Here is a 12829-nt window from a genome sequence, read left to right as displayed (position 1 = left end):
AGACGGAGTTTCACCATGTTGCTCAGGCTGGTGTGAACTCCTGAGCTCAGGTGATCCACCCGCCTCGGACTCCCAAAGTGCTGGGATTACAGGCGTGAGCCACTGCGACCGGCCAGCTTTTAATACTTAACCATTCAGTCAGTGCTGAAACAGTTGTTATGGAGGCCTGCGTTAGTGAAACCTGGCCTGCCACACTGGGAGCACACGAGTGGTGGTACAGGCAGGAGGGAGTTTAGATTGGGGTCAGCTGCAGGGATTGCAGCTGGGTTTTGCTGATTAAGGTAACTGGAAAGCAAAGGAGCGGGTGTCTTAGGTGGATAAACTCGTGTGAGGCCGCGGAGGTGGGAAGAGGCCATGCGCCGGACACAGGATAACTCGGTGGAGGGCCTGCATCCAGCTGCCCAGGCAGGCAGGATTTTTCCTGGGGTGACCTTTGGCTGACTGTTGCTCCTTTTTTCTCTTTTCTCCTCCTTCCCGACCCCCCACCACCCTGTCCCTGCAGTGGTGGTCCTCGGCCTGCCCAGAGCCCGGGCCGTGGGGGCCTGCGCTCGCGCTTGTCCCGCCGCCTGCGCCTGCAGCACTGTGGAGCGCGGCTGCTCAGTGCGCTGCGACCGCGCGGGCCTCCTGCGGGTGCCGGCCGACTTCCCGTGCGAGGCGGTCTCCATCGACCTGGACCGGAACGGCCTGCGCTTCCTGGGCGAGCGGGCCTTCGGCACGCTGCCGTCCCTGCGCCGCCTGTCGCTGCGCCACAACAACCTGTCCTTCATCACGCCCGGCGCCTTCAAGGGCCTGCCGCGCCTGGCTGAGCTGCGCCTGGCGCACAACGGCGATCTACGCTACCTGCACGCGCGCACCTTCGCGGCGCTCGGCCGCCTGCGCCGCCTGGACCTAGCCGCCTGCCGCCTCTTCAGCGTGCCCGAGCGCCTCCTGGCCGAACTGCCGGCCCTGCGCGAGCTCGCCGCCTTCGACAACCTGTTCCGCCGCGTGCCGGGCGCGCTACGAGGCCTGGCCAACCTGACGCACGCGCACCTGGAGCGCGGCCGCATTGAGGCGGTGGCCTCCAGCTCGCTGCAGGGCCTGCGCCGCCTGCGCTCGCTCAGCCTGCAGGCCAACCGCGTCCGTGCCGTGCACCCTGGCGCCTTCGGTGACTGTGGCGTCCTGGAGCATCTGCTGCTCAACGACAACCTGCTGGCCGAGCTCCCGGCCGACGCCTTCCGCGGCCTGCGGCGCCTGCGCACGCTCAACCTGGGTGGCAACGCACTGGACCGCGTGGCGCGCGCCTGGTTCGTTGACCTGGCCGAGCTCGAGCTGCTCTACCTGGACCGCAACAGCATCGCCTTCGTGGAGGAGGGCGCCTTCCAGAACCTCTCGGGCCTCCTCGCCCTGCACCTCAATGGCAACCGCCTCACCGTGCTCGCCTGGGCCGCCTTCCAGCCCGGCTTCTTCCTGGGCCGCCTCTTCCTCTTCCGCAACCCGTGGTGCTGCGACTGCCGCCTGGAGTGGCTGCGGGACTGGATGGAGGGCTCCGGGCGTGTCACCGACGTGCCGTGCGCCTCCCCGGGCTCCGTGGCCGGCCTGGACCTCAGCCGGGTGACCTTCGGGCGCTCCTCCAATGGCCTCTGTGTGGACCCCGAGGAGCTGAACCTCACCACGTCCAGTCCAGGCCCGTTCCCAGAACCAGAGGCCACCACCGTGAGCAGGTTCAGCAGCCTCCTCTCCAAGCTTCTGGCCCCGAGGGTCCTGGTGGAGGAGGAGGCCAACACTACTGGGGGGCTGGCCAACGCCTCCCTGTCCTACAGCCTCTCCTCCCGTGGGGTGGGAGACGCTGGCCGGCAGCCCTGGTTTCTCCTCACCTCTTGTCTCCTGCCCAGCGTGGCCCAGCACGTGGTGTTTGGCCTGCAGATGGACTGACCTGGCCAGAGGGGCAAAGTTTGCTTAACTGGGCTTGAGGGTGTTTGTGGAAAGGGGAGAGAAGACGGGATGGGGGGCAGAGGTGAAAATCCCAGTGGAGGGTGAAATGAACCGTTTGCCTCCAGAGATGGCCCCAGGGAGAACACAGGGACATGCCACTCGAGGGGGAGGATGGTATGCATGTCTGCTCTTGTCACACGGGCATCTATTGGAAAAGAGAAGCAAGAATGAACGTGGGCCCTTGGGTGGGAAGACTAGGAATGGGAAGCTTCTAGGGCTTCACATCCCCTCCCCTCCCCGCCCCTCCCCTCTCCTCCCCACCCCATCCCACCCCACCCCCCCATCCTCCAGGCAACAGTGCCTGCAAGGCCTGAATTAGAGAGACTTCCATTGGCTAAGTAGTTAAGAGCCGTCCCAGTTCTCCTGGCGGGGTAACCCATTATACCCAAGTCCTTTGTTTTCTACCACAATCCTCCTCCTCCTCTCCAGGGACCTGGAAACACTAGGATTCAGGAAGGACGTGAGAGAAGGGAGATGGGAGAGAGACTTAAGACAAAGGGTGGCCGTGGTTCCTGGGGTTTGAGATGTTTTAGGAGGCGTTTAAAACAAAGATCCAGTTCATTTACTCCACAGTTATTCCCAGGGCTGGCCCTAGCCACAAAGGAACTTTAGGGCAGGGTAGGGAAAAAAGGGACAGCAGGGGGTGTGTTTGTGGACAAATAAATTTGTAAAGTCCGAGGATTAAAAAGAAAAAAGGTGCCGGGCGCGGTGGCTCAAGCCTGTAATCCCAGCACTTTGGGAGGCCGAGACGGGCGGATCACGAGGTCAGGAGATCGAGACCATCCTGGCTAACACGGTGAAACCCCGTCTCTACTAAAAAAATACAAAAAACTAGCCGGGCGAGGTGGCGGGCGCCTGTAGTCCCAGCTACTCCGGAGGCTGAGGCAGGAGAATGGCGTAAACCCGGGAGGCAGAGCTTGCAGTGAGCTGAGATCCGGCCACTGCACTCCAGCCCGGGCGAGAGCGAGACTCCGTCTCAAAAAAAAAAAAAAAAAAAAAAAAAAAAAAAAAAAAAAAAAAAAAAAAAAAAAGAAAAAGGTTAAACCGGTTTCTGTACTGCTGGACTTTTCAGAGTCTTTCATATGCTAACATTCATTGTGAATCTCCCAGAAGGCCACACAATCCTTTTTTCTTAGCGTTTTGTGGGAAGAATGTCCAGAAGACACGGAGAGCGGGGCAGGGAGGCTCCAGCTTGGATGATTCCATTAGGTGTGGAAATTATTATGGGCTGCACACTTCAGGGCTGACTAATGGCCAAGAGGGAGGAAGGCAGCCAGTAGCTGGGAAAGGGGATTTAGAGATTTCTCAGGTTGGGAGTTGGTCAACTACATTCCCCCAGGCTTGACTGCAAGGGCAAAGGCCAGCCAGGCCTGCAGCAAGCATGCATGGCTCGGGTATGCTGTGTCTGAGGGTGGGGCTACCAAATCCCACCTAGGGGCCCTACCAAACCCAGCTTTTCTCAGGGTTGGAGTGGGAACAAATGGTGTTCGACTGTTCTGTCTGCCTCAGCATCAGCAGCTTGTTTAGCATAGGCTGCAAGAATAAGGCTTTGCAGGCTGAGTTGCAAATGCTGGCTCTGCTGGCCTGCCGTGCCCATCTCTGTGGTTTGCAGCAGAACCGTCCTAAGCTGGTCACAACAGGCAGAGATTCCTGACAGACTATAAGGCAGTCAAGTCAAGAAAAGTGCATATGCTGCTCACCACTCACCCAAGAACCCAAGCTGTTCTCTACACTGCATGCTATGACTGCATTTGTCAACATTCTGGAAATTGTAATCTTTTTAATGTCCTCTCTGTATTTGAAGAGGTGGGTTTTGAAAACCCACATGAAGGCTGGGTGTGGTGGCTCACACCTGTAATCCCAGCACTTTGGGAGGCTGAGGCAGGTGGATCACGAGGTCAGGAGTTCAAGACCAGCCTGGCCAACAAAGTGAAACCCCATCTCTACTAAAAATACAAAAATTAGCCAGGCATTGTGGCATGCACCTGTAGTCCCAGCTACTTGGGAGCCTGAGGCAGGAGAATCGCTTGAATCTGGGAGGCAGAGGTTGTGGTGAGCCGATATTGCGCCACTGCACTCCAGCCTGGGCAACAGAGCAAGACTCCATCTCAAAAAAAAAAAAAAAGAAGAAGAAAGAAAACCCACATGAATTCAGGGTGCACCAAGCTGTCACTTTTTTTTTTTTGAGACGGAGTTTCATTCTTGTTGCCCAGGTTGGAGTACAGTGGCGCAATCTTGGCTCACCACAACCTCTGCTTCCCGGATTCAAGCGGTTCTCCTGCTTCAGTCTCCCAAGTAGCTGGGATTACAGGCATGCGCCACCACACCCGGCTAATTTTGTATTTTTAGTAGAGACGGGGGTTTCTCCATGTTGGTCAGGCTGGTCTCGAACTCCTGACCTCAGGTGATCCGCCTGCCTCAGCCTCCCAAACTGCTGGGATTACAGGTGTGAGCCCCCATGCCCAGCCAAGCTGTCACTTCTTCATGGGGACACTCCTGTGTCTCTGTGTAATACTAAGTATTGGAAATGTCGCACAAAGTACTGCTGAGGACAGATGTATTCAAATGTTTCAACCATTAGTGGTCATTAACTCAATGGGTTTTAAATTTTTAAAAAACCAGACTGGGCACAGTGACTTATGGCTATAATCCCAGCACTTTGGGAAGCTGAGCCAGGAGGATCGCTTGAATTCAGTAGTTTGAGACCAGTGTGGGCAACATGGTGAGACCCCATCTCTACAAAAAAATAAAAAATTACCTGAGCATGGTGTCGAGCACCAATAGTCCCAGCTATGCAGGAGACTGATGTGGGAGGATGTCTTGAGCCCAGGAAGTTGAGGCTGCAGTGAGCTGTGTTCATACCACTGCACTCCAGCCTGGGTGACAGAGCAAGACCCTGTCTGGAAAAAAAAAAAAAAATTTAACCAGCATTAAAAAAAAAAAAAAATTATAGAATAGAAAAGTCACAGAGTATCACGTAATATTATAAGACTATTGTTTGGTGAAACTTTTTTTTTTTTTTGAGACAAAGTCTCGCTGTGTTGCCCAGGCTGGAGTGCAGTGGCATGATCTCGGCTCACTGCAACCTCTGCTTCCTGGGTTCAAGTGATTCTACTGCCTCAGCCTCCAGAGTAGCTGGGACTACAGGCACCCCCCCACCGTGCCTGGCTAATTTTTGTAGTTTTAGTACAGACGGGGTTTCACTGTGTTGGCCAGACTGGTCTCGAACTCCTGATCTCGTGATTTGCCTGCTTCGGCCTCCCAAAGTGCTGGGATTACAGGCATGAGCCACTGCACCCGGTGAAACTTTTTATTTAATATATATGCATTTGTTAAATTATACATGTATGTGTGTGTGTACTGGGTTACTGTGTATGATTTATATTTTATTGTGGGTTATGGTTAAAATTTGAAAGCCACTAATCTGGAGCATGTGTGATTTTTTCAAACCTACAGAAAAGTTGCAAGAATGAACACTTGGGCCATTCACCTAGGTTTCCCAATTGTTAACATTTTACCATACTTGCTTTTTCTCTCTCTCTGTATTATTATTATTTCTTACTAACGGTTTGAGTTGCTTGCAAACATCATGACCTTTTGAGCCCAGGAGTTTGAGGTTACAGTGAGCTATGATTGCGCCACTGTGCTCCAGCCTGGGCAACAGAACAAGACGTCTTCTCTTAAAAAAAAAAAAAAAAAAAAGATTCACTCTATATTGAAATTTTAACATTATCAAAATATTAAGCAGTCATTTTTTTTCCTATGGGCTAAAATGAGGTTTCTAGGTCATGGCTTGCTTTGGTTTGGTCACAGTATTCAAAACTGGAAACCTGTTGATTGATTGTAATGTTTCAAAGTGAATTTGTTCTCCAAATATCTTACTTCTGAAAAGTGAGAATCAGATGAGGGCAGAATTGTTTGCTCAAACCCAGTGTCGTGGCCATGGTAACTGAGTGAAGGTCACGAGAATCCTGGAGACCAGATTTCTGCATTGAGGTATCCAGGGAAGTCCATGGCAGACATGCAGCCTGGGTTACTGAGGAACAAGGTGCTGCCTTGAGAGGAATGTCCTTCCTTTCATTTGGAGCGGGTTTGTGAGAGTCAGCCTCAAAATGCTGCTCCGGTTCTGCCTGGGTGGTTAGATGGCCAGCTTTTTAATGGACATTTGCTTGGCTGAATGTTTTTGAAGGAGTATCAGCATTAAAATAGCCTCCAGGGAAACAGGTATTTATAGAGCTACCCAGCCCAGTAGAACTCTGGGAACGTGGGAGCTACTTACTGCCAAACAGACCCAGAGTTGCTTGGACTGAGTTCCCAGTGAATTTGTGGCCATCATGAGCTCTCGTGAGAAAACAGGGAATGAAGAGTTTCCATTTTGAGTTCATTTAGGCTCTCACCCCATCACTGGCTACATGGTACCTTAAGTAAATAGTAGGTACTATAGATTGTTAAGCAAAACTATGCGTATCAGTCAGGATGGGCCATGCTATGCTGCAGTAACAGGTAACTCCCAAAGCTCAGTGGCTTACGGAGGTTTATTTCTTGCTCATGCTGCCTGTCCATTGTAGGATCATTAGTGGGGCTCTGCTCATTGTAGCCATTCAGGGACCCAGGCTGACAAAGGATACACCATCTTAGGACATTGTTATTAAACACGAAGCTCTAGGGTTTGCCACAGAAGAGGACAGCTTGGGAGAGTTGTGTATCACTTTTTTTCTTTTTTTTTTTTTCTTTTGATATGGAGTCTGTCTGTCACCCAGGCTGGAGTGCAGTGGTACCATCTTGGCTCACTGCAACCTCCCCCTCCCGGGTTCAAGCAATTCTTCCACCTCAGCCTCCCAAGTAGCTGGGAGGGCACCCGCCATCATGCTCGGCTAATTTTTGTGTTTTTGTAGTGACAGGGTTTCACCATGTTGGCCAGGCTGGTCTTGAACTCCTGACCTCAAGTGATCTGCCCGCCTCCCAAAGTGCTGGGATTACAGGCGTGAGCCACTGCACCCACCCTGTGCATCACTGTTAAATGCTTCCACCCAGATGTGACACACATTGCTGCTCAAATCTCATTGACCAAAAAGGTCACATAGCCAGACTTAACTTCACTGAGAAATGGAAACATGATTCCCCTATGAACCCAGGAGAGGGGAACTGGGAATATTAGTGAACACTAGTAGTGCTCCAGGCTGGGTGTGGTGACTCATTCCTGTAACCCCAGCACTTCAGGAGGCTGAGGCAGGAGGATCACTTGAGACCAGGCGTTTTAGAGTAGCCTGGGCAACACAGCGAGAGCCCGTCTCTACAAAAAAAAAAAAAAAATTAGCCAGTTGTGGTGGCACGTGCTTGTAGTCCCAGCTACTAGGGAGGCTGGGGTGGGAGGATCACTTGAGTCCAGGAGTTCAAGGATGCAGGCAGCTATGATAATGTTAGAGTAGGTAGTCAGGCATGAGCAGAGCAGGAGAGGGCTCTCCCCCCACGAGGAATGTCAGGCGACCATCAGGTGATGGGCAGGCAGTTGTTAAGGTGTCCCTCTCAAATAATAATTGTCGCAGCTGGTATCAGGGAAAGGCAGGCTGCCAAAAGATAGAAAACACCTGAAACTGGTGATCAGCAGCTTCCTCATAAGATCTCAGGAGCTGGCCGAGTGGACTCAAACATGCACACAAAATGGCAAAATGGTGGAGTTTAACCTTCCTCTAGGAACACTGGATTGGTAAGGGAAGAATGCCTCAAGTGAGCATGCGTGCGACTCCAGTAAATGCACTATGCATGCAGCCCCTCCCAAGTGCTGGCAGGTCACTGTGCATGCAGGCAGCTGACCCCAAGGGAAGACTTAGGGGAGAAGTAACGCAACCCCAAAAGCACGCCAACATAGAAAACCCCAAGTCAAAGGTCACACCATGCACTTGAATCTCTCAAATTGCCTGCTTGGCCCTCTTCCAAGTCTACTTTACTTCTTTTTGTTCCTGCTCTAAAACTTTTTAATAAACTCTCACTCCTGCTTTAAAACTTGCCTTGGTCTCTCACTCTGCCTTATGCCCCTTAGACAAATTCTTTCCTCTGCAGAGGCAAGGATTGAGTTTGCTGCAGACCTGGGCGGATTCACCACTGCTAACAATCACGGTACTGCATTCCAGCCTGGGTGACAGAGTGAGGCTCCGTCTCTAAAAAACAAATAAAAACCTGTACTTTTCAGAACTGTCAAAAGGAATAGAGACTCGAGGGGGAAATCTGGTGAGCAATCCACTAGCTCCCAGCTAGACTTCTGGACACTGTATTTAGCCAATAGGAATGCTATGGCCTCTTTGTATTGGTTCTTTCAAGTAAGGGAACAGAAAATATAGAGACAAAAGGCTCATATTTTTCCTTTAAAAAATGTTTTCCTTACAAATACTCAACTTACAATATTCAACTCCCCAGAAGCTTGATCTTTGGAAAATATTCCCCCTTAGCCCTCTGGCTCTTTTCGAGAGACTCCTCTGTGGTGGTTTCACAACTGAGGTCAACAGCCCCCACATCCACCCACCTTCGTGAATCTACCACAGTGCCGCCCTCTAGAGGACAATATCTGCTGGGCACAGCTGTCCTTGGCTGGCTGTCCCTTCTGCCATCCTCAACCTGACCTCAAGGAAGGGAGCCCTAGTCCTCTTTGATCCTCACCCAAAGATGGTTTAGGCCCTTGCTTCACAGCCCAGAGAGAACACCAGGCTGGGAAGTGAATGAGACTTTTCCAAAGGGTTGGTTACGATAGAAGGGAAGTGAATAGGCCACTGACTAACACTGGACGGGGCTGTTGGCAGAACTGTTAGCCCCCAACCCCCTCAGAGGCCCCTGCAGCTGGCCTAACTTCCCTCCCTACCCACACGCACTAGGAATGCTAAGGCCTCCCTCTGTTTCTGAGACCAATTCTCAGGGAAGATTTTTTATCCCCCAGCGTAAAGCCCACCTCACCACCCCACACGGAAACTCTACTCTCCAGGTAGTGGCCCGCTTTGTCCTCAGCAGCACACTCCCACAGGATGTCACACATAGTCCTACTGTGTGGGCCATCAGAGCTGCCGAAAGGAGCAGTCAAGTCCAGTCTCTCACAGGACTGGGCTGATTTGAGGAGTCTTCTGTCTAATTCTCCTCTCTCTGGTCTCAAGCAGTCCCTGGTCTTGGGTGTCTGTCCCCACTGTGGTCTTGGGTATAGGCAGGGGCACCCAACACTTTGGTGTCTGCCCTCACTGTGGTCTGGGGTACAGATAGGGATGAAGTGCAGCCTCTCCCAGTCAACTTCAGTTCCTGAATGAATGTTATTTCTATTCCGTCTATTTTTGTTCCAGTCGGAGGAAATGTAGAAGCCCTTAGACAAACATGCCATCTTCAAGGGAGTTCCCTTGACATTTTGCTGACTTTTACAACTGTGATCCCGAGAGGAGAAAAGGAGTTTTTGTTCACAGGCGGACTCACTGAAACACCAACCTGCAGGGAAGCCCGCGGAGGTCTTTGCTTCGTGGTTCCCATTTGCCTAGCAGGAGTTTCCCTAATGGGCCTACATCACCTCGGGCCTATGCCGGCCTGTGGCTCACTTGCCATCCAGTAGCAGGTCACGTGGATTGTGGCATCATTAGTTACAAGCTGCAATACAAAATAATAGTAACAAGTAGATGGGGAAATTTCCACATTCATCACAGGTGGTAAGATAAGTACTATTTCATTAAACGTTTGCTTCAGTTATATGTGTGGTGTGTGTGTGTGTGTGTGTGTGTACACCAGATTACAATACAAAAATGCATCTTTCAGCTGGGTGCAGTGACTCATGCCTGCAATCCCAGCAGTTCGGGAAGCTGAGGCAGGAGGATTGCTTGAACTCAGGAGTTTGAGACCAGCCTGGGCAACATAGTGAAACCTCGTCTCTACTAAAAATAAAAAAAATTAGCTGCGTGTGGTGGTGCCTGCCTGTAATCCCAGCTACTCGGGAAGCTGGGGTGGGAGGCTCGCTTGATCGCTTGAGGCTGCAATGAGCCGTGATGGTACCACTGCACTCCAGCTTGGGCAATAGAGTGAGACCTTGTCTCAGAAAAAAAAAAAAAGTGGCCAGTGCAGTGGCTCATGCCTGTAATCCCAGCACTTTGGAAGCCCGAGGCGGGTGGATCACCTGAGGTCAGGAGTTCGAAACCAGCCTGGCCAACGTGGTGAAACCCCGTCTCTACTAAAAATACAAAAATTAGCCAGTCATGGTGGCAGGAGCCTGTAATCCCAGCTACTTGGGAGGTTGAGGCAGGAGAATTGCTTGAACCCAGGAGGTGGAGGTTGCAGTGAGCTGAGACTGTGCCATTACACTGCAGCCTGGGCAACAAGAGCAAAACTCAGTCTCAAAAAGAAAAAAAAAAGCATATTTTTCTGTCAGTCACGATCATATTTGAAAGTCAGTGTTGGCTGGGTGTGGTGGCTTATGCCTGCAATCCCAGCACTTTGGGAGGCCGAGGTGGGTGGATCACTTGAGGCCAGGAGTTCGAGACCAGCCTGGCCAAACATGGTGAAACCCCATCTCTACTAAAAAAAAAAATTACAAAAATTAGCCGGGCATGGTGGCGTGCCTGTACTCCCAGCTACTCGGGAGGTTGAGGTGGGAGAATTGTTGGAATCCGAGAGGCAGAGGTTGCAGTGAGCCAAGATCGCGTGCCACTGCACTCCAGCCTAGGCGACAGAGTGAGACCCTGCCTAAAAAAAAAAAAAAGAATTAGCTGGGGGTGGCACACCCCTGTCAATCCCAGCTACTCGAGGCTGAGGCAGTAGAATCGCTTGAACCCAGGAGGTGGAGGTTGCAGTGAGCTGAGATCACACCACTGCACTCCAGCCTGGGTGACAGAGCAAGACTCCATCTCAAAAAAAAAAAAGAAACAAAGTCGGTGTCATGGGTCAGGTTGATTCCTTATTTGTTTTCAAGTAGCATGGGATTGAAGGTAAAGTGCAGTAGTACTCCATTTCATTCGTTGCTTATTTGTCTCCCGGCCAATTTATTTTCCTGTACCACCACCACAAAGTGGACTTGCCTTATTTATACCATTTTTAAAGACATAGTTAGATCCAAAGAAGTAAGACGGGGAGTTTTGAAGGTCACCTGGGCAGTCAGGAGTTATTAGGTTGGTGCAAAAGTAATTGCAGTTTTTGCCATTACTTTCAATGGTAAAAATAATGTAATTGAAGGATTCTTCAGCCTGAAAAGGCAGGGTGAATTTTTATGTGTAGAGCAGACCACTAATGAGTGCTGAACTCCTGCAGTGCAATTCTGTTTCGTTTAATATGTTAATAATAACTATTGATGAGAATGTCTTTGAATGACCTTCTTGGTGTCTTGCAGTGATATTTATTAAAGCACTCAATAACATGAAGAAAAAACCCCCACCCAATCACCCAAGGATAAATGATTACAGAGGTTGTGATCATTTAGGATAAATCCCATCGTGTCAGCTCTGTGTCCTGTTCCTAATACTGTATCTAACTGCCTTTCCAAAATTCTCCAATTTCTACTCCAAAATGGTTGTTGCTCTGGAAATCAAATGGTTACCATGATTGACTGCCAGGCAGGTAGTCAATGCGGAATCACCTTATTCTCTCATTTAGCTCCTTTAACAATCCTCTGACATAAGTTTTGTCATCCTCATTTTGCAGGTGTGGAAACTAAAGTTTAGAGAATTAAGTGACTTGCCAAAGGCCCAGAGCTAGTAAATGACAAAACTGGGTTGTGAATCCGGGTCTCTTAAGTTCCAGAAGCTCCAGACCCTGAGTAAACATCCCTATCTCTAGATAATAAGATGACATTTCTCTTCTGGGGCTAATAGTTGAAGTTCAGAAGAAATTACTTTTAAAAATTCCAAAGAATTATACACCATGACCAAGTGAGATTTATTCCAGATATGCAAGGCTGGTTCGACGTTTGAAAATTAATGTAACTTATCATGTTAACAGGGTAATGAAGAAAAATCATATGATCATGCCAACTGGTGCAGGAAAAGCAGTTAACAAAATCCAATACCCATTCATGATAAAAAATGCTCAGCAAGTAGAGGGGAATTATTTCAACTTGATAGCATTTACAAGAAACCTATCACGTTGGTGCAAAAGTAATTGTGGTTTTTCCCATTGAAAGTAATGGCAAAGGGCCAGGTGAAGTGGCTCACGCCTGTAATCCCAGCACTTTGGGAGGCCGAGACAGGCAGATCACCTGAGGTCGGAGTTCAAGACCAGCCTGATCAATATGGAGAAACCCCACCTCTACTAAAAATACAAAATTAGCCTGGCGTGGTGGTGCATGCCTGTAATCCCAGCTACTTGGGAGGCTGAGGCAAGAGAATCACTTGAATCCGGGAGGTGGAGGTTGCAGTGAGCCAAGATCGCACCATTGCACTCCAGCCTGGGCAACAAGAGTGAAACTCTGTCTCAAAAAAAAAAAAAAGTAATGTCAAAAACCACAATTACTTTTGCACCAACCTAATATTACTAATATTAGCTGGGCGTGGTGGCACATGCCTGTAGTCCCAGCTACTTGGCAGGCTGAAATGGGAGGATCCCTTGAGCCCAGGAGGTCAAGGTTGCAGTGAGCTGGGATCAGCATCAGCATGCACTGCACTCCTGACTGAGCAACAGAGCAGACCCTGTCTCTAAAACAAAAAACCAACAAGAAAACAAAACCAAGAAACCTATAGCAAATACCATACTTACTGGTAAAAGACTGAATGCTTTTTTTCTTTGAGACAGGGTGTCAAAATGAGGTGAGGATGTCCACTCTTTTTTTTTGAGATGGAGTCTTGCTCTGTTGTGCAGGCTGGAGTGCAGTGGCATGATCTAGGCTCATTGCAACCTCTGCCTCCCAGGTTGA

The 12829-nt window shown here is 50.2% G+C and overlaps 1 protein-coding gene across 1 annotated transcript; it reads left to right on the top strand.

The window, feature by feature from the left end:
• Positions 1 to 354: 354 nt before the first annotated feature.
• Positions 355 to 2207, top strand: NYX (nyctalopin). The gene is made up of 2 exons (XM_033201407.1): positions 355 to 409; positions 503 to 2207. Exons 1-2 carry the CDS (start codon positions 355 to 357, stop codon positions 1909 to 1911), a joined length of 1464 nt encoding a protein of 487 aa, XP_033057298.1. The 3' UTR covers positions 1912 to 2207.
• Positions 2208 to 12829: the final 10622 nt, after the last annotated feature.

This window comes from Trachypithecus francoisi, unplaced genomic scaffold (genome assembly GCF_009764315.1).
Source record: "Trachypithecus francoisi isolate TF-2019V2 unplaced genomic scaffold, Tfra_2.0 Lachesis_group6, whole genome shotgun sequence".
Classification (NCBI taxonomy): domain Eukaryota; kingdom Metazoa; phylum Chordata; class Mammalia; order Primates; family Cercopithecidae; genus Trachypithecus; species Trachypithecus francoisi.
The sequence above is the reverse complement of the archived record's forward strand: the minus strand, read 5'-3'. Positions and strand labels throughout refer to the sequence as shown.